General features: G+C 42.2%; 2 protein-coding genes across 2 annotated transcripts; one reads left to right on the plus strand and one right to left on the minus strand.

Moving 5' to 3' along the window:
* The first annotated feature begins 1,655 nt into the window (after window positions 1–1,655).
* Window positions 1,656–2,079, plus strand: LOC136473848 (uncharacterized). The gene has a single exon (XM_066471493.1). The coding sequence runs from the start codon at window positions 1,748–1,750 to the stop codon at window positions 1,979–1,981; it is 234 nt and encodes a 77-aa protein (XP_066327590.1). The 5' UTR covers window positions 1,656–1,747; the 3' UTR covers window positions 1,982–2,079.
* Window positions 2,080–3,174: 1,095 nt separating this feature from the next.
* LOC136477437 (isoleucine--tRNA ligase, cytoplasmic-like) lies at window positions 3,175–21,309 on the minus strand. Its single transcript, XM_066475598.1, has 27 exons — window positions 20,563–21,309; window positions 16,854–16,919; window positions 16,630–16,773; window positions 16,245–16,441; window positions 15,508–15,670; window positions 14,609–14,722; window positions 14,294–14,391; window positions 13,735–13,813; window positions 10,966–11,124; window positions 10,650–10,739; window positions 9,098–9,231; window positions 8,073–8,232; window positions 7,878–7,961; window positions 7,495–7,707; window positions 7,287–7,412; window positions 6,499–6,636; window positions 6,306–6,409; window positions 5,864–5,927; window positions 5,607–5,695; window positions 5,396–5,537; window positions 4,970–5,033; window positions 4,822–4,889; window positions 4,552–4,674; window positions 4,409–4,474; window positions 3,770–3,875; window positions 3,544–3,635; window positions 3,175–3,458 (listed from the first exon to the last, which is right to left on the minus strand). The coding sequence occupies exons 1-27, from the start codon at window positions 21,292–21,294 to the stop codon at window positions 3,351–3,353; spliced, it is 3,723 nt and encodes a 1,240-aa protein (XP_066331695.1). The 5' UTR covers window positions 21,295–21,309; the 3' UTR covers window positions 3,175–3,350.
* Between the last annotated feature and the right edge of the window lie 899 nt (window positions 21,310–22,208).

Raw genomic sequence — 22,208 nt, forward strand, 5'->3', positions numbered from 1 at the left:
CACTGTCGCCTCCAGCTCTGTTGTTGTCATTTGTCTCCGAGCCAGGTGCCATCGCCGACGATTACTCTGGCGACACAAGCAAACCTGGCTCTGATACCACTTGTTGGTCCCTTGCTGCCTTGCACAGGTAAGCAACAAGCTTACCAGCACACTCACTCACTATGGCTAGAGGTAGAAGAAGGGGTTGAGCTCAAGAACACACACAGCACACGCACCAGCTCTGAATCAGAGCTCTGAAGTCTGAATGTGGCAACTGAACTGATTTGTTGCATTGCCTTGTCATAGTATATATATAGGTGCTAGTACCTCTATCAGATACATAGTTGTTTGTGAGTACACCAACTACCTACTCCTAAGATACAAGGCTTAGCTCAGCCATCTCTATACTACATGGCTGAAGTAAGCCACTACTACCATGGTCTATTGCCTTACTGCTACAGCAGCAGAGAGTGGACAGCTAGGCTGACCAGCTCCAACTCCTAATCTGCAGCCAAGAGAGAAATGGGGAGCAGCAGATTATGTCTTACATCGGCGTCATCTCAGAAGACGAGACTGATGTTCCATGACTGCTGCCACGACGATGACGAGGACGAGGAGGTTGGAGAGGACGACGAGGAGGAGGATGGTGGCGCCGGCAATAACGACATCAAGTGGTGCTCCATGTTTCAGGACCTCAAACCCACATGAAGATAAAGTTGTTGGTCTCCTCTCCTCTAGTCTCCAGACTCCGTCTGCTGGAGTTTGATGTTGCTGCATGAGTCGGTCGTCATGTCTTTGCTTGTGGACTTATGGCGCGTGCCCTTAAACCCGGCTTGATCCGCTTCTTTTTTCATCCGAAACCGTGTTTTTCTCTCACAAATTCCTCCAGCATTCCTCCAAACCATCTAAATTCCTCCAGAATTTCTCCAAGCGAACAGGCCCAATTTTAACATCTCTCCTCGTGGTGTTTGTTGTACTCCCTTCCCTAGGAAGAGAACATAGTACTAGGTAGAATGTGTGGTTCGCAATGTTGAGCAAATAATATAAAAAAATGTGCAATTTCCTCCATCAGTTTTGCAGTGTTAAAACTTAAGCAAGAATCAAAGGCCAGCACTGCACAAAATTCCCCTCGCCATTGGTAGAGTAAACAAAATGTACTACAAGTATGTGGCCATAGTGGGGCAGGCCCGTGGCGAAGGGGGCACCGTCGGAGAAGACGAACTCACCGCCCTCCGTGCGCCAGAGCTACTCATGGAAGGCGTCGAGCTTCGCCCAAGCTCGAGCAACCGCTCCTCCTGCTGCGGGAAGGAGAAGTCCTTCCCATCGCACATGTCATCCATGGCTAGGGTTTCGGGCGTGCGGCGGCGGCCAAAGGTAAGGGATGGGATTCATTCGCTTGGGAGGGGAAGGCGAGGGTTTAGAGGTCAGCTGAAGCTCACGTGCGGGTCCGAACGCACTTTCTGTCTAATTTATGTGGTAGTATTACTGGCCCCGTTCGCTGGTCTAAAACTTGGCTGAAAAACACTGTTTCGGCTGAATTGTTGTGAGAGAAAAATACTGTTCCGACTGAAAAAAGAAACCGAACAAACCGAAGATAGGGTAAGCTAAACAGGCCACTATTTTCTATTTCCACAGAGTAGTCGTCAAGTTACCTTTTGTTTTTGCGCATGTAGTAGCAGCCAAGGAACCTTTAGAGAGCAGCGACGACGACGCCATCCGCGTCGGCGCCGTGCAGCGGAAGAGCACCGGTAGCGCTGCCACCAAGAAGATGGTGCTCATGATCACCGACGGCGTCGTCGCCGGAGGGGGCGGGCTCAGGGGCGGCGGCGGCGGCGCGAGGCTGTCAGCGTCGTCTAAGAAGGCGAGCCTGATGTTCCATGACTGCTACCACGACGATGACGAGGACGAGGAGGTTGGAGAGGACGACGAGGAGGAGGACGGTGGCGCCGGCAACAACGACATCAAGTGGTACTCCATGTTTCAGGACCTCAAACCCACGTGAAGATAAAGTTGTTGGTCTCCTCTCCTCTGGTCTCCGGACTCCGGTTGCTGGAGTTTGATGTTGCTGCGTGAGTCGGTTGTCATGGCTTTGCTTGTGGACTGGTGTGAGAGAATTTTAACAACTCTCCTCATGGTGTTTGTCGTTCTCCCTTCCCTGGGAAGAGAACATAGTACTAAGGCCATGTTTAGATTGCAAAAAATTGCAACTCGATGAATAGTAGCACTTTCGTCTTATTTGGTAAATATTATCCAATCGTGGACCAACTGATTTCCAACTAAACTATATAATTAGTTATTTTTTTTACCTACATTTAATGCTCCATACAAGCGGCTAAAAATTGATGTGATGGAGAGAGAGTGAAAAAACTTGGAATTTAAAGGTGATCTAAACAAGGCCTAAGTAGAATGTGTGCTTCGCAATGTTGAGCAAATAATGTCGAAAATGTGTACGTAATTTCCTCCATCGGTTTTGCAGTGTTAAAGCTTGAGCAAGAATCAAAGGCCAGCACTGCACAAAACTCTCCCTCGCCATTGGCAGAGTAAACAAAATGTACTGCCGATGCATGACGAACTTCGCTTGCCAAGTCTGATGCGGCAACGTACCTTCAGAACCCTGTATGCCTGACCATTGCAATTGCAAGACCATTTTTTTTACTCTTCATACTAGGTTATACAGTCGCAATTAAGTAGTAGAGCTAGATCAACGTGCAGAGCTAGATTATGACCAAAGGAAAAAAAAAAAAGTATAAGCATCGAGCAGGCGACATCGTCATAGTAATTACTCATTTACAATGATGTCTTTCTATATAGGCGACATCGTCATAGTTATTACTCCTTTACAATGATGTCTTTCTATATAGTACGCAGATAGTTCTGTAGTTGCCGTTGTTTTTATGCAGCGCAGTTTCAGCAAAAAAACGAAATGACGCTACACTGGGGCCGTCATCACCGACTCAGGCATGCCCAGATGGGAAGCCCCTTGCGGCCGATAGGTCACCCCTGCCTCGACGCAATTCTCAAGTGTCTAACTCGACAGCTAACAGACTTTGGGAAAGGAGCTTGGTTTGAGAACTGAGTGGCCTTTCATCTTATCACTCGTCGGTTTGTGGAATGCAATGGATTCATTCATCAAAGTCTGATGGACCACATCAATCCTCAAGAACCAAACACCCAGGAGATTGCAAACATACTATATGCTCAAAATTCACATGTGCCCAGGGGCACAGATACATATCATGGTATAACCTTTAACAACTGATGAATGTGAATACATGACTTTGGTGACATGCATAAATGGAACCAAGCTGTTTAAGCATATTGCGACAAAATAATGGGTGAATCAGTCAAAATTTGGATGCTGCAAACAAAAATTAGGATCGACTAGCCAGATAAAAATCCCCTGCACTTAGAAAAACATGCTTCCCTAGCTGTAAACTGATTGGTGGATAACCTTCAATGCAGTCGACCGTGACCGTAATCTGGAAGAATGTAGACACGCTATAAGCAAAAAAAGGAATACCCTTTCTGAAAGGGAAGGAAGAAGCGTACGGGTTGACTGCTTACCATGCCATTTCCAGTTTGGAACTGGTTCTTCAATCTGGAAAGAGACCTTGACAGAAGATACACTCTCAACGCCTCCACATGATTGCTGTTGCCTGTTTCATCAGAGTATGTGCATAAATTATTCAGACTGTCCACAGGACTGCACAGTATCAAAAGTTCAAAACTGAAATAGCTAGTGTCTGCATGGGCAGTTCACAATTTGTACTCTGGATTCAGCAAGATTTACCTGAGGCATGAGAAAGAAGATCTGGTGACAGAATTGGGGTGGACCTTGCAATGCATATGACAAATAACATGTCATGTACATTGTGCGACTCCTCACCAAGTACTACCTGCAAACACCAGTTTGATAAACTCTAAATATTGCCCGTGTAGTCCTAAATGACAGGCTCAAAATGTAGATCAGACATGCGCAGCCTGTTGATTTGTGCATCAAATAGCTTGTCAAAATTGCAAGCTAAGCCAAGCAAAAGGAGGATTTTTTTTGGTACTTGGGCATATTATGACAAGAAACTTAAATAAATAAAAAAAGACCCATTGCCATGGAACAAAAGGACATTATCAGAATACAGGTATCTCCAAACGCAGTATACATTTTTTCTTGAATACACCTGAGAGCTGTTTATCATTCATTAAAGAAAAAATGGTACAGAACCAGTTCAAACCCATGCAAAAAATACATAAGACACACCACTTGCTAAAAAAAATGCAGTATACTCCGTACTAAGCAACAACCAAAAGCAAGTACTGGTGAAGAACTGAAGATACCAAGGTTGCATATGGTTGAGTAGGATGCAATATTCGAGTTGAATTTGAAGATCAACGGTGCAACAAAAAGGATCGAGGACTGAGGATCGAAACTTACAACATCTTTTGGTGCCATTTCCTTTGGAACAATTGGCGAACCAAGTGCGTCTCTTATATACTGATCCTGTACAGAATAAAGTAGTTTTCATGAAAAAGGTATTCCAAAACAAGAATCGTGTTGATCAACCAGTTATAACTTACATGTGACTTCAAAATCTCTTCCAGTGTGTTTTTGTCATTGCCCACAGATTCGTAATACACATCAACTGGATCAGCAGGTTCAAGCTGAGCAGTCTTCCGTAATTTCTGAATCCTGTTCACAACCTGCAGAGGTACTTATAGTAACCATATTAGAATATAAATTTAGCTAATAAGCAATCGAGGTCGTGGGCAACCTTAGATATTTTTTATACTGAAGTTTCAGAAACAATATTCTAAAACTTGTACAGAAATAGAAAACTCGTCAACTACCTCTCGAGCCACTCCAGCTTCAAACAATGACTGGTCAGCTCGTAGATCTAAAATGACTAAAACATCACCTATAACAAAAGCAATATAGGGATGTTAGCAGAAAAGATTAGCCAAACTAACTAGACAAAGTAGCATATTCATGACGAACCATCTCCTGCAGCATCAATCTCCTTCTCTGACACGTTTTCAGGACGCTTGAATTGTCGGATGACCTAAAAATAAAAAGTCTACAAGTAAAATTTGTAGAAATGGTGAAGATGCAGAAAACTGAAATAAACAGCTTGTGAGGTCTAATAGAAACATGTTGCACTGAAGTATTCCATGCCCAGTGATGAGCATATGAGGATGAAAGCGCAAACATGCCACCAACCCTATAACTCTAAGGTCTTCCTTTTTGGGACGTAGTAGTCTTCTAATCATACTAATTGAAAACAATTTGCTACATGAAGATATTTTTTCCAGCATCCAAGCACTGGGAAATTGCAAGTCTTAAGCTTATACAGTCACCCAATGTTGTGTTGTAGACAACTGTTATTGCCATCAAACCAAGGACTGCATGTATATGGAACATTACCTTGATATCATCTAGCTTCAAGCAATGACCGAAGAATGAAATCTCTCCACTCTTTTCAAAGGCCAAGATCTCTTCCTGAGTCATCTTCTTCACCGCATTTGATACTTTGCCCATGTCTTTTCCAAGTCTTTTTCCTAGCACGCTATGAAATACCACAAGCATTGAGAAGTGGGTGCAAGTGTGCAATATTTGTGCATTGAACTAATAATACCTGAAATTAGGCTCGGCTCGCAGAGAAGCGTACAGCAAGGGATCATTACATGGAGTGACAGTCTTAACATTGATTTCCTCCATGACATACTACATGGAAAGAAGTAGATGTAGTCAGCATCCACCAATGAAGACCAAAATTTAATGAAAACTAAGAAAAAACTTGAAATGAATGCGTCTGATTGATGACCGCAAAACAATTCCATAACTTCAGAATGGGAGACAAGCTCAGCGACTATAGGTTTCAGTCTAACAAACCTCTTTTAGTTTGCCAGTGATGTCTTCAAGAAAGTCATTGTCTGGATGCACAACCACCATCTCCCTGAAACACAAATCAGTCACCACATGACACAGTTGAATGCTAATAAATGCAGTATGCATTTTTCCCTCTTTATATTTTAAAATGTTATGAAAACAAAAATTTAGTATAAAACTCAAATGCTGTAATTCCATCTGATTTCAACAGCTTCAATCATCTTGATGTTTATACTTTGTAATATACACAAATTCTTCAAGTTACATGCACAGGAATGCAAAAAAACACAACTCAAATTATAAACCATATTATGAGAACCACTACTACAGCCAAGATTTCTCACATTTCATGCTTAAGACTGTATTATAAGCATAATCTGCCAAAGTGATTCACATCGTCACAGAAAACATGCACATGCACAAATTTAAGGAAGCCTAGACATACTTGAGTGGTGTTTTGAGAGCTTTGTTATGCCGCTCACGAATATTACGTGCAAGATCAATGATGGTCACCATCCTATTTACACTTTGCTCAACACGCTCATCTCTCTGGCAATGTAACAAAATCAATCAAACAATTAAGTCATAAGCCAATCTGCTAAAATAAGACACAATAGAATGTTTAGATGAAAAATTACCTCGCCAGTTGTGGAAGGGAACTTGCAGAAGTGAATGCTCTCCTCAGATTTACTTGACACCTTCCGCAAATTTTGATAAAGAACTTCAGTAAAGAATGGTGTAAATGGAGCCATCACCACGCATGTTGTTACAAGAACCTGCATTTTCATAATTCAAGTATCTTATAAGCAACTGGAGAAAGAACCAGCAAAAAACAAAAAACAAAGTATGCATGATTGGGAGAGCTTTAAATATTTGAAGGTACAGAAATGATGAAATGGCCCTGTTTGGTACAGCTTATCTGGGAAGCGCTACTCAGATAAGTTGTACAAATAGAGAAAAAGTGCGGTCAAAATAAGCTGGTCTGAGTCAGCTTCTGCTGGTGGGAATAAGCGCGGCCGGAATAAGCTGTAAAAAAGCGTGTTCTTTGGCTGGTTTCAGCTTATTTTGGCCATAAGCAGCTTATAAGCTGTACCAAACAGGCCTATTTGGTGTCCAAGATTGTTTCAGATATTCAGATTAACATCTCACATTGAAGCAAAACAACAGAATCACCACAATACCACCCTAAAAAAGGGCAGACCCAGTGCCGGAGGCTCCCACATGAGTAGAGTCTGGGGACGGGAAAAACCGAGGCAAGCCTTCCCCCCGCAAAATCTGCGGAGAGGCTGATTCGAACCATTTTCACCCTAACTATACAAATACAAATTATGTATGAGCTTGCTTTAAAATACCATTTTCAGTAATACATAGACACTTTGCAGCAGCAATGAACAGATGAAGCGTATGCTGCTGGATATATACATACATGGTAGAGTGTTGAAAGAGAAATTCTGCAGTCTTCTTCTCCAGTACGTCCTTTGAATCGTTTGCGGTTCAAACGCACATATATGTTAGTAAGGTAGTCAATGTATTTTACCAAATACGGCACAACCTGCAGGGGTAATTACATCAAATGATCATAACACAGAAATACAAGGGAACTAATATCCAGAAAAACTGTGAAAACATTCAACCGTGTAAAGCCGATATGCATCCATCTCCTGGTGAACAAAGCTAACTAGACTTTCAGTTGCAGAGTTTATCCAGTGATCCAACACATTGGATGACTTCAGAAGTACCGCTTGTTCCATCGGAGAAAATGAGGCAAGACCCTCAACTTCCAGTCTCTTTGCATTTTGGACAAAGAATCTGTATGCGTTATACCATGGGAGGAAGACATCTTTCACCTGATAAATTAAAGCATGTCAAATCGTGGGTCAAATCAGGGGTCATGTTCTTTTCCTCAAGATAGCAATTATCGATAGCTTTCGGTAAATGATATCATGTGATCTATGCAGACCAGTAGCCTGGCCAAAAGATAAGAAGGAAGCACAGAGCTTTCATTAAATCAACTTACAACAGCAAAGACACCAGCACGTTTGAATCGTAGAGACTCTGCACGTACAACTGGAGAGTTTACCAAATATAGTCGCAGAGAATCCTGAAACAGAACAAATTTCATTCTAATTACTAATTCCAACACCGAGTCTGTTGCATGTATCTTCCGGTAACAGCCAGACTTATTCAAAGCAAGCAGTCAAGCACCACATACCGCTCCAAACTCGTCAATGAGATCTTTGGGTGGAGGATAGTTCTTTTTACTCTTGCTCATTTTCTTACCATCCTCAGCCAAGACAAGGCCATTGCATATAAGATTCTTAAATGCAGGCTTCCCAAACAGTGCTGTTGATAGAACCATCAAAGTATAGAACCTGCAGTATGAAGGCACATCATAAAGCTGAAATACCCACTATTAATAAGTATGGAATGAAGGCATGAATAAAAGTGTATTAGTCATGATTACATGCTTTCAGCACCATATACATTCTAGACCCAAAAAAATGAGATTCTATTCTTAACAGCCTTGGGAGGAACTAATCTAGGATTAAACAAAACAGAAGTATTAAGAACTAGATCAGATTCAAAAGTTTAGATCAATGCAGGCTACACATTTTGTGACAAGGACATGAAGTGTAAAGGACATAAGTATAAACTGGAAGAAATTAAGAGCCTTTTAATGAGAAAACTTGATGTGCATGAGCATGACAAAGAAATGGAGTGAGGTCAAGCACCTACTAAAAAATTCATCTTTTCTACACAAAAATGAAGAAGCAGAGTTTGGTCAGCAATGTGTGTTGTGTACATATCCAGGTTCTTGCTAGTGTCTAGGTTCATAATCATTAATGAGCAGATTTCTAGCTAATAGTTAAGGAGAATAATAGGCAATCATCACAAGTGTAATGCTGTATAACTGAGGCTATTACAGCAATGTTTGTTGCCATAACTCTGCTATATAGAGAGACCAAAAACCAGAACAGCTTTAAGTAATTGGTAGAGCCAGAGAGCAAGTTTTAGGAAGTAAATGAATTCAAAACAAATAGACCTCAGCTCTTGATTGATCCTTCAGGATCCGTACGAGTAGTATGCCATAAGAAACAACACGCATAGCATATAATCATGAAATATCACCACAGGCCATAATTGAACAAACTGAAGGAAGAAAATGAACCCTCCGATCATCACTGCCTAATGAAACTATTATACCACTCCATATTATTCTGAAAGAGAGTAACAAACCATCCACGAGTTTGATCCAAACCCTCTGCCACAAAATTGCCAGGAAAGTTCTTTTCAAATAGTTCCCGATTCTCAAATGGATAGTGAATGTAGGCATATGGCATTGACCCACTCTCGAACCAGCAGTCGAAAACCTGGGTAACAACCATAATTGCTTAGTGAACCATTTCAAAACTGAAGACATTGATATGCTCCAAAACATTCGTGGCAATGGTATTGGCAAGCCAAGTTTTCACACATAAAAAAAAGGGTGTACGCACTACGCAGTGCTGAAAGCTCCCACACAAGGTGGGCCCGTGAAAGGGAATTTCTTAAATGAAGAGCTCTGATTAAGAAAAGGCAAAAATAGATGTAACCAAACAACCCAGCAGAGATTAGGTTCATTGTTTCAGAAATCTTGGAGCGTCCACAATGGGCCTATGCCGGTCCTATATGCATCTGGTTCCCTCACACTGTGCACCCAAATATATAGAGAACTCGCTCCCTTGGATAGAACCCGCTCCCAAAGAATAAAAATTAATGCTTCTCTCTCACCTTCGACTTTTGCCTCCTGGGCATCGCGGAGGAGCGGTCACAGATCCCACAGCCGCAATGACTGCGCTCGTGCCACTGCATCTTAAACCGGCCGGGTGGGGCACTACGACTGAGCGGCGCGGCAGTGACTTTGCGCTCGCACCGCCACGTCCTCCCTCTCGTGCCCGGTGCCACCACATCCTCCATCCGCCCGGAGCCGCCGCGTGGCCAGGTGGGGTGGGGAAAGGGGGCAGCCATGGGAGAGAGCAAGAAGGAATCCAGCTAGGTTGGGAGAAAGAAAGGGGCGGTCATGGGAGGGAGGGAGAATCGGAGGAGCTGACGCACGGGTCAAGAGGAAGAGAGGAGAAGGCCGGCTGATTTTTTTTATTCTCATGGGTCCCACTTACGGATCCTATACACTGACTATTTTAACAAGCAATGTCAAATCATTATAGAGAACTAGGGTTGGATCTATACATTGCGGATGCCCTTACTGCACATCACTGCTTTCAATCAAAATTCAAACTTCAAAAGGGAACTTACATACTACCAACAACATCAGCATAACTAAGGTAACCTCTGATGCTACAGAAATCAAAGCAAATATAAGAAGGCATTTCTCACCTATAGACAACTAAAAACTTTGATTGATATGTATTTGGTTAATACTCCGTCCAGACACTAGTATCAACTAATATTGTTAGGGGATGCATAATTTGCATCCCCTAACAACATGTATTAGCGACTGGAGGGAGTATTCAAAACACCAGAAGCTTGTTTTCTTGAGACGAAATTGCAACAGCTAGTCATATTACAGATTACTAGCAGCATATGTTTTGCACTTGAATCATCTCGAGTCTATTACGCCAAAATTTCATTTCCACCTATCTCCCATCTAAATATCTTAATGCCTAATGGAAACCAGAAAGCTAAAAACAATAATCATTAAGTACAAAAAATGTACCGAAACATCAGTGTAAAGTAAGATGTACAGCACATGCAAATAAGAACCAGTACTTAAGGATCCAATGAAACTTACATCATCAACACGTTTGAGCACCCCAAACTCGGGTCCTCTCTTAGAGGGAATTGTAATATCATCAACATAGTGTCGGTGAAGATCCGTGACCTGATGTTATATTTAGAAAGAAAAATCAAAGGTTAGTACGACAAGTCTAGAGAGATATCAGGATAATCTTGAAATAACGTCTTTATTGTTAGCCATAAGAAATGTCTAAGCACCAAAGAACGAGAGAATGTAACCATTGTTGTCTTCAATAAAGATACTGTGAAATCACAAGAATGTTTATCCAAATAATTGAATTTATCTTGCAAGTACCAAGAGAGATGTTAACCTTGACTCCAGATAATTTTTCAAGCTTCTCGATAGAATCCATAACAACAATTTCTTCACCATCTTGACTTATCCACAATGGAAGTGGAGTACCCCAGAATCTACTTCTGCTAACAGCCCAATCGCGAGCACCTTCAAGCCAGTTGTGAAATCTTTTTTCCTGCCGGAAACCATTGTTAAAGAATAAAGCAAGTTAAAACAGAAACCTTTCGCAACATCCTTCATAAATATGTTGTTGTTAAACACACGAAGTCTCCAAACAATTTCATGATGATATTTCAGGTCAGGTATGTATCTATGTATCTATTGCAAACAATATGACAACAGGAAGTAATATTGGAAACATGGGACAAAAACAGAACTCACATGGCAAAACAATTTGTGCCTTGTCTAAGCTAAGAGCGGACCAAGCACATATGCAAATGATTGTGAAGTACACTATCCCAAGACAGTAAATGGAATCCACTAAGATACACAAGTACAAATCACATGTCGACCAATCTCAATCATTGGGAATAAGATCGTTGGGGCTTTGTGTTGGATTATCATAATGAGGAAGCAGTCCAAAATATATTGATTTAATGCTCACCAACACAAGTTCTAAAGCGCATGCCAGAGCCAGACCAAGTTTCTGAACAAATGACAACACTGCCTGCAAAATTCCTCAACTTTCTAGTCTTCGTAGCGGACTAAGCGATAGCTCAGGTGGTGTGGCGGGTCGTGGTCGTGCCCACCGGCCAGGGTTCGAACCCCGGTCTCGCACCAAAAAAAAAACCTCGCTGTGCTCGCTGGCTTCGGCTGCAATTCGCGCTGGCCGGGCTACGGTGCAAGCGCCGGCCCGTGTTGCGGTGTTGCCGGCCCAAGTCAGCTCGGCCCTTTGGGCATGGGCCAGGGTTCGGAGGGTTTCCTAGGCCGGTTGCCTCGCCTGGATCTTCTTCTCAGTGCAATGCTGTAGGGACGGTTCTTCCCCTACCGGTCCAGTTTTTTTTTCTAGTCTTCGTAAGGTTTAGTGACTGGAAAAACACTCCATCAGCAGCAATCTGGTCGTTCTTGAAATTCCTGACACACATTTGGATGTTATGTTACCATGGAAACTTTTTATACTAGTTAAGGTCCTTCCAAGAGTTCCTACGAAATTGTAACAACTAGCTATACCTTCACAGGATTTAGTTCAGTTAGAGCATCTCAAAGAGTGCCTATATTCAACATGTACTATTGTAAAAATATAAGGTTTATGCACAAAAAATCTCCTCCAACATACTCCTACCCAACAACCTAAATTTAGTGGAACCCTAAATCATCCTCCTAAGTCCTACCTCAAAGTCACCATCCATCCACCCTATCTTTAAAAAAAAGTAGGAGGTTGATTTTAGGGAAACTGCTAAGGGGAAAAAAAGATTTAGGGTGGATTTATGTTTAGGATGGCCCTATATCAGAAAATCGGATATCTAATATTATGCGGACTCTTGGAAATGCTCTTATGCAGATCCTCATCTAGACTGTAAAATTTCAGGTACTGACCACTTATTCCTAATGGTTCATTATGTTGAATCCCTGATCAAAACCCTCCTTGTTTTTACAACTACCTTTAGACAATCCGGACTGAGTTCCATTTATTTACAACAATAGCCATAGTGATGTATTTTAGATGATACTTAAGAATTCAAAAGCTTGCGATTAGATAGCTGCGACAAACAGTGCACACTACCAAAAGAAGGGCGTTTTCAGACTGGTAGCAGAGCTTGTGGAAAGAAACTAGAATAATTCATTCTTGATAAAACTGATGCACCTATATTATTTACATATAGAGCGAGCCCTAGCAATCAAATGACTCAAATGTAAATAATCAAATCTACACCCTCTGCATATTCTTTTTCTCGAACACGCGGAGAGCTGCATATCATTATATTAAGAAGAAGAATAAGTAGTGTAGGCAACTCATACAGCCCCTTGGAAGGGCATGACCAGGACAGTGGAAATTCACTGAACACAAACTAAGTATCCCTCCGCTTAAATTAGTGGACGTATTCATTTCGTTAGGACAGGACTTCGAACAACAATTACTCAATTAGTATGCCATTAATGTGATACACCAAAATCATAATCACAAATATTTTTTCAATACAAAACTAGCTGCATCAAGTTATATTGCAAAGTCATGTATTACTAATGAAACTGTTGGCCAAAGGCTTGCCCTAACAAAACAAAATACACCTACTAAAACGGAGGGAGTAATCTGATGCTCTTAGTTAATCTTATCTTCAGAAAACTAAAATCCCTAATTCAGGAGCTATGTTTGGTTGCTACACACCTACTGAGCCTGGTTGAGCCTTGACCCATGCCATAGCATACATCCAAGGATTCAACCAATCTTATGTTTGACTAGGTTTATAGAAAATAGTATCGACATCTAAATCAGTTTACTATGAAAATATATGGAGTGATTAATCTAATGAAGCTTATTTGTTATCATAAACATTAGTACTTTTTTGTACATATTTGGTCAAATTTCAGATTGGTTGACTCCTCGAAGTGTGAGATGTGCATTTATTCTGGGACGGAGGGAGTACATGTCTCCATGCGATATACCTCCATAATCACAAAATACATAAGCTCTATGGAGATATAGCCGTGAGATACCCTCATAACCATCTAAATTCCATGGGTCTCAAAATACGGTTAAGGGCTATGAGGAGCGCCTGCACACGGCGTTTTTCCATACAAGGTTTCATCATCATGGCACTATCAGGAGCAGAAAGCCATAAAATACCTTAACATAGTCAGGCACCCAGTAAGTCTCCTTGTTACATTCCAGCAACTGGTCCTTAATCTTCTCAACCTTGACAAACCTACAACAAATCTATTTCAGGCTACATCCCTCAAATAGAAACAAGTATTGCAGAAGGAAGACCATAATGAAAATAAAGGGCAGATGAGCTGAGTAACATAGTAGCATATACAACAATAATATTAATCCCAACCAAGTTGGGGTAGGCTAGAGACGAAACCAAACATGAGCCACAAACAAAAAGGAAAAACTCATAAATCATTGTGTATAAAGCATTGTTAATGGTAATATTCCTAGGGGATAAAGAAAACGAAAATGGTTCAAAAGGATGGTTTATTGTGTATATGGCTCGCTATAATAAGGTAAAGAAATCATAAAGTGATCAACACATGTGGTAAGAGAAGTTGGTAATGGGGAGGCTTGTCAGGTTATCAGAACAAGAAGATGCATTGGTACTAACTTGAAATCAAACTGAATGGCAAAATCATAAATTATCAGCATATGAACAAAATATATATGCACAGTAGTAATAGAAGGTTACCAGCTTGGAACAGCCCGATAAATAAGAGGAGTACCCGATCGCCAACAAAATGGGTAAGAGTGCTCAATACTCCCTTTACTAATGAGTCTTCCTTTATCCTGTTCATGTTGTTTATCACTTTTCAGAGTACAATCCTCAGGAAGATAAAAAATAGTGGGTCATATTAGCATTGAAACTGAAATATTTTAGCATTTATCTTATCAGACAAGTGTATGAAATCTTTAGGTAAAGTAGTGCTGATTGGACAACTAGAAGCAAAGGTTATAAAGACTGAGATGAGATATTAGTCCATGGAAAGCTGAAACATCAACTTGCCTTAACAGCATTGATGATATCCTTGTCGGCTTCTTTGACATATCGCCCTTTAAAATCAGATATTTTTTCAATAAAGCACCCGTCATCATCAACAGCGACAACAAGTCCAGCAGTCTGCACGTGAAGCATCGGAAAGGATAAAAATAGAAGGAAAAAAAAAACCTAAAGCAAGGTCATGCTTGCATAAGCAGAAACAGATACAACGTACAAAAGATGCATAAAGTCATACTAGATAACGACCATTCTTCCAACTTGGGAAATAAGAATAAGAAATCAGATAGAACCATTGCATCTCATCACCTAAGAGATAGTTTGCATCAATCAAAGAAGCATGACAAGTATATCATTCATGATAATTAACAATGTTGTGGCAAAAAGGTAATTCAAGGCAAACTGCAAACATGATATCATTCATGATAATTAACAATGTTGTGGCAAAAAGGTAATTCAAGGCAAACTGCAAACATTAGGAAAATACCGAACTAAGCTCTAGCTCTAATCAGATTCAAATTCAAATGTGCATAGTATGTACTTCACTGATGTTTTAGGGGGGGAAAGAGGGGGGTATACATTAAAGAGAGATGTTAGAAAAAACAAGTGTTCAGGCATTCAGCATTTATGTTGTATCTTTAGAATTGCAGCATGCTGATCGAATAGTGGTAAAGGGTGGAGGCAGGGCACTACCATGTCCCTTTCCCAAAATTGTCCTACTGTCTGATCATCATTGGTTTGATAGTGTCATTTTAATTAAATAGATAGGGCTATTCCCCCAAGTTTCTGAAAAGGAGATTGCTGGTTTACTGATCTTCCCATTTCTCTCAACCTTGAATACCTTAGCCTTAGCGGCACATCAGTTAGTGAGGATATACATGAATGAATTAAAGAAGAATAAATCCAACCTCAAATATGCCAGCAGCAAGGCAAACACGATGGTCATCTTCACCAAAAGCAGGAGCACAATGGACAACACCCGTTCCACTATCATCCGTGACATAGTTATCCGCAATCACTCTGAAGGCAGTCTCTTGAAGTTCAATGAAAAAATCAAATAGAGGAGTATATCTGTAACCAGAGAAAAAAAAAAGGTAACAGCCATAAGAACCAAAAAGCTCCAGATGCATACTCCAGTAATTCTTTGCTATCACATGAATTTGATATTCTCAAACAATCTTCAGCAATTAAGATTGAAGAGTGGTAGTGCTTGGTAAATGAATAATGTCCACAACCTACAATACTTCAGTCGACTGTGGACAGTGGAGTGGAACTGTTGTTGGAGTAAGCTAGCTATATCAATGCAAGATATCCAAATGCAGAATGTTTCTAAAATTGCAGAGGGATGTCCAAAGTCCAAAGCTATATGGAGTTACAACTTAGCTCAAAGAAGAAACACCTTACAAAACAAACCAGTTGCTAACATAAGGATAACAGGAAGCTAGTCTAAGGAAGACCATTGTATTCCAGTCACAACTTGAGTAAATAGAATTGGAAATTCTAGTTCACAAGTTCTAACACTGAAGTGCTGGGAAGTGATGATAAATGTAATATAAATCACATTAACATAATGGTGTGGATATCATATCCTATGAAAACAACTCCAACTACAAGATTGATCTAAATTTAAAAGAGAAGTACTCACTTTAAGCCAACCAAGGATGCCCCAGGAATCTTTGCCAACAGCTCATATGATTCCTTGTCCAAACCATCCTGAACAGCTTCAGCATTGCTTCCCTTTGAAGGTGCCTGCTTCTTTCCTGAAGCTTTGGCCTTAACGGGTAACTGCCCAAGCCTAGATTCTGCAATAACATATACTGCTCCATTTGATTTGTCTTTAACCTGTTTGTACACAGTAAATGTCCTCAATGGAATGTAATAAACAGCAGTTTACAAGTAAAGAAGTGTGGGAACAGTAAAGAACTGACAAACTGGGGTGGCCTGTAGACATGCAGCAGAATAGGAAGACAGTGTGCCAAAATTACAAAATGAAAAGGAAAAATAGGGTTCAAAAACAGCAAAGTACCAACCTTTGCATACATGAGATTGGCATTGACACACAGCGCTAGGTTACTTGGAAGTGTCCAGGGTGTTGTCGTCCATGCAACAAGAGCTGCATTGTCCGCATCACCAATAATAGGGAAGGATACCATGACCGCTGGGTCAGGAACAGCCTAGGGTACAACTTAAAAATCAGTTACTATAAACAGCAACAATAAAATTAGCTAGGTCAACTAGGAAGCCAATAACCAACCCTATAGTCCAGTGCTGCCTCAAAGTTTGACAGTGCAGTTTTGCATCCTGTGCTGTAAGGCATGACCTATACCAAGAACAAAGATTTCATGAGGTTTTAAGGAATTCCCTGCAATACAATGAACAAAAATAGGAATTCCCTGCTATACAATGAACAAAAATAGAACACAGATCCATTTCCTCATTTTAGAGAGGATAATTTGTATTGCCAGATAGTCTATTTGTTTATTGTTTTTCTATTCAAGAAGGATTAAAAACAACACATTAGCAGCAACTACAGTGCACAGATTACCCTACAAGCCACACATAACTCCCAAGATTACAACCACACCACACCCCTAAAGAAACATGTGTGCTATCACAAAGCCCAGATCAACAAAATAAAAATGACATTCTCTTATCTTACAGAAGCAATATTTAAAGCAAGCTAAAAGTTCATATATAAAATTATTGATCTAAACGATCAAAGCAGCATGTCAGCATAATAACAGTAAAATACGCAAGGAGATGTACTTCTCGCATTGAGACACAGCAGAATTTGCAATGTAGTCACTGTGCAGACAAAGACACTGTTAAGTTCCCAATCTACCATTACCCTTATTCCTATACTACATTTTCTGCTCCCTCGTGAAGCCATGTCACTGTCTTTTCATGTCCGTCCGATTCGGCACCAAGGGCACAAGGGCATCACCGGACACAACATCAACGTCCACGGCTCCACCCAGCCTTCCACGACCTCCGCCGAACCTTCCAGCAAAAAAAGGTCCCGTCCTCTCTTCCCCATTCGTGGCGATTCCTCCTCCTGCACCCCCTCCAGCAGGCAGTCCACCCCCCCCCCCCCCCCCCCCCCCCGCCCCCGACCCGGTCGAGCCACCGCCCCTGCCTCCGGCGCCGACCCAGCCAGCCCAGCGCTGCCGTGCTCCGTCCCGCCCCCCCTGGAGGTTGTACGCCACGACCCGGCTCGGCCAAACCCAAGGGGCACGGCCCCACCGCGGCAAGCACTACCAGTGCAGCCTTGGCACCGTCGAGTGCAACCTGGGCGCCTGCGGCCTCCCCCGCGGCGATGCGAGTCTCGACAGGCCATTGCTACCCTCGGTGGTCCCGAACTCGCCGTCCGCGACATCTCGGTGAGTTCGCTCGGCCTACTCCTCTTCCGCGCCGTAGTCCTGCTCAGCCTCTCCCTCAGCGTGTCGTAATACTTCTGCAGGTTTTCCTCTTGCAGGGACATCATAGAGAACGGAGCATCTGGGTGCCGACAATTTAGCCCAATGAGTAGTAGTTCCAGGTATTTTCCCATGGACATTTTTTTTCTCAAACAAATGATAGATATTTGGATAAGAGGATACAGAAAAGAAAGAAATAATGTGTTAGTGTTGCTTGCTGTGTTCTTTTTTTTTTGTGACTTCCTATGCCTGTGCCTGAAACTTTACATTAGCAGAGTGCCGTTGATGGGTGCCAGGTTAGTTTTCGATCCTTGGATGCTTTACTGAATCATTGGTTGTTGTTGCAATTTTAGTTGACGCCAGATTTTTTCATTCCTTGGTCTGCACGTGCTCAATTTTAGTTGACTTATGAATTGTCACAGAACTAAATTGCTTCCAAGATCAGTCCTATTATTCTATACTACTAATAAGTTTTTTTGTTTGGGCAATATGAACTCCCATTAGAAATATACACAATAAGCAGAGAGTTCACCTCCTTCATTAGCTGATAAAATTGATTTATTCTTCTTTCTTCAAAGTTTCGTGTAGCATTCGATCAATTCTACTCATGTTGAGATTATCTCTACTGTCAGTGTCAGCCCCACTAATGTTGAAATTAATTCTAATGAGCTGAGCTGCTCATCCAAACTGTGATTGAACAAGAATGTTTAATTGTTTTAAAAGCCTATTCTCAAATGTATCTAAGGACACAGCTGCACAGAGATTGCAGAAAGAACATTCTGAGAGCACAAAAGTGATGCAGTACCAGTGGTTTTATTATTGACCAAGAATGTTTAATTGTTTTAAAAGCCTATTCTCAAGTGTATCCAAGTACACAGCTGGACAGAAATTGCAGAGAGAACATTCTGAGAGCACAAAAGTGATGCAGTTGCAGTGGTTTTATTCTTGCTGCACTAATTTCACCGAGGGTTCAGCTGCTATTGCTTTCCTAAAGTTTAGGAGTTCATAACATGCCAGGCATTTCTACTTTCCTGTACCTATTTGGCAATTTCTCTCTGTGACAATGAAAAGATCATACTTTGCCATTGACATATAACCTCTCAAGCCATAATATTTGTGAAATGTTTTCTCCCCTCCTAAAGGCATGTAATTTGTGTAACGATACTGCTAGACGTGTAACTAATGTACATTTGAGGTGCCACAAAGCGGTGCTTCACTATGCTGTACATATGTAATAAACAAATTAATAAATATTGTCCTGTCGTTGTGTGCTTTGCCGTAGAGACTTATAGTAGCACCTCAAAAGCACAAACAGATATAGAAGCATGCAGCTACTGCGGGTGCGGCGAAGCGTGCCTTCCTGTTTGTTGTACTCATAGAGGACAACCATCTTCATTACATGTTGCTCACATTCTTTTCTTGATTTTCAGCATAGCAACAGTGATTAAGACTATGATGCATACTCCTCAATGACGTTTCTTATATAAGTACATATTCATCAGTTTCTTGATAATAAGAACTTTGAACGCTCTGGCAAAATGTTGTCCTCACAGCTGTTTTGTATGTGCAGGTGTAGGTGGAATTTTCTAAAAGCACCGTCAAGGGCTTCAAAAGTTCAAATTAGATTTCTGATGTGCCTATGATGTATTCACTATCCTGAGATACAAGAGCGGAGGCTAATGAGGTTTGCTAATTTGAGTGTCCTTCTGAGATCTTAGCTGCAAAATCTATTGCTTTCCAACATGCATTGCATTTCTTACATGCTGCGAAAAGGTTTGTTACTGCAGGATGACCTTCACAAAAATAGGCATACTTCAGATGCTTTAACTGTATTAGCATTTTTGCTTATTGCTCTAAATGCTTTTTTTTTACAAAATTGTTTACAGCCCTCTGCTGCGTGCTACTTCAACCGGCCCTGTCCTCTTCACCCGAACCCACTCCCTCCATCCCCAACCTCTATCCGAGATGTCGTCGACCATCATTTTCTCGATGCCTCAGTAGTGAGCTGCAGGTTGCATAGTTTTGTCACCATTGCCGTTTGTGCTTATTGTTTGCTAATTGACATTTATCTTATGCCTTATCCTTTTCTACTACAGTGCCTTCAGCTTCCCAGATGTTTTACTTACAACATTTTCCAGATATTCTAAGCATGAGCAAGAAGTAAAGAAGTGTCTTTAGTTTGGAACAACCACATTGTATTTTGTTATGACAACATTGTGCAATGTGATTAAATCTCAGAGGTGCCAAGTGTCTTTAGTTTGGAACAACCACATTGTATTTTGTTATGACAACATTGTGCAATGTGATTAAATCTCAGAGGTGCCAATATTCAAGAACACCGTATCTAATGGATTCTACTGTTTCTTATGACAAAACTTATGTGTTAGAGCTTACTAGCCCGCGCAGTGGCACGGGGTTCCTGCTAGTTCACTGAAAGCTTGTCAGACTAAATCCATCGAATCCTAAGATTGTCAAACTTTGTACAACTCAGAATTATGAGAATCAACAGACTCGAAAAATAGCTACGAGTGAGGTTAGAGATGCGACCTTGAAGCCCTTATAGACGAGGTCCTTCTCCCAGAGCTGCCCAAACACCCACCAGACGCTCTCCATGAAGTTGATGTCCATGGTCTTGTAGTCGTTCTTGAAGTCAATCCACCTCCCCGTGCGTGTGACCATGGCCTCCCACTCGGAGACGTACTTGGTGACGATGCTGCGGCACGTCTCGTTGTACTTGCCGATGCCGAGGTCGAACACCTGCTGCCGGTTGGTGATGCCGAGCGCCTTGTCGATCTCAAACTCGACAGGGAGGCCGTGACAGTCCCACCCGAAGCGTCGCGAGACGTGGCGGCCCCGCATCGACTGGTGCCGGGTGACCACGTCCTTGATGGTGCCGGCGAGTATGTGGCCGTAGTGGGGCAGGCCCGTGGCGAAGGGGGGGCCGTCGTAGAAGATGAACTCCTCACCGCCCTCCGTGCGCCGGAGCTGCTCGTGGAAGGCGTCGAGCTTCGCCCACAGCTCGAGCACCCGCTCCTCCTGCTGCGGGAAGGAGAAATCCTTCCCCTCGCACACGTCGTCCATGGCCTCCACTCCGACGGTCGCGGTGGCGCCGACGGGGGCTGGGATTCGAGCGGTGGCGCCGAAGGGGGCTAGAGTTTCGGGCGATGGTGCGGCGGCGGCGAAAGGTAGGGCTGCAGTCGTTCCGGATGACTTTGCTCCACCGTCACTGCACATCTGGCCGTTCCCTTGTATCCGACGGTGACCAGGACTCCAGAGCATGTGCGCTGCCCCCACGCTCTGCTCCTGGGCTTCGGCCCAATATCAGCACGGCATCGGGAATTTTCTGGCGCGATATTTGGCCGGCGCGACTGCGTTTTGGCGCGAGTGTTGAAGGCTTGGCGCGGAGATCGGACTTCTTGGGAAGTGGATTTTCCAAAAGTCCCTGCGGCCACACGGGTTATCCTGGCCGGGTACAATGTGCTTGCGTCAAGATTCGCACTCAATAATGAAGAGGCAATACATTTCAGTCAATTCAACTGCAAAGGGCAAATAAGGAGCGATAAATGTTGAGTATAGTTGACCAACGGGCCAGCCTGGCTCGCCACGGCACGGGTACAGGCACGGGCCAGGCTCGGCATGAACAGTGTCGGGTTGGCCCGGCACGCCGTGTCTTTCGGGCCTCGTGCCTAGCCTTCGGCCCAAGCACGGCACTACGGACTGTAATTCGTGCCGTGCTGGTCCGTTAAGCACGGCCAAAATTGCGTGTCATGCCAACCCATAGCCCGGTGATCTCAAAACCTCTCAAAAAGATTCACTCATCAAACACTTATCAAATTCCACAAGTCACAACTCAAACAAAGGCATAATCTGTCAAAACACTCAATTGTTCTAACTTCTAAATCGAAACACGGGCAATCTCAAATCCAACAAAATAAGAAACAGAGCCACAGAAGAGAATTTAAAAGATAAACGAGTTGTTTGTGCAATGTTGTCTTATTAAAAACCTTTCTAAGTAAAACTCATTCTTTTGAGAAACCCTAGAAATATAAAAAGAGTGTGGCACAGCTCTTAATAAGTCTTACGTCATTGTTCAAAGGTCTCAAGTCACAGTCACATATGACATAAACAAAATGGAGAAAACAGATTAACAGAGCACTCTCTCCTCTTTCAACACTAATTACCAGCAGTCCTAG

This window comes from Miscanthus floridulus, chromosome 8 (assembly GCF_019320115.1).
Source record: "Miscanthus floridulus cultivar M001 chromosome 8, ASM1932011v1, whole genome shotgun sequence".
Classification (NCBI taxonomy): domain Eukaryota; kingdom Viridiplantae; phylum Streptophyta; class Magnoliopsida; order Poales; family Poaceae; genus Miscanthus; species Miscanthus floridulus.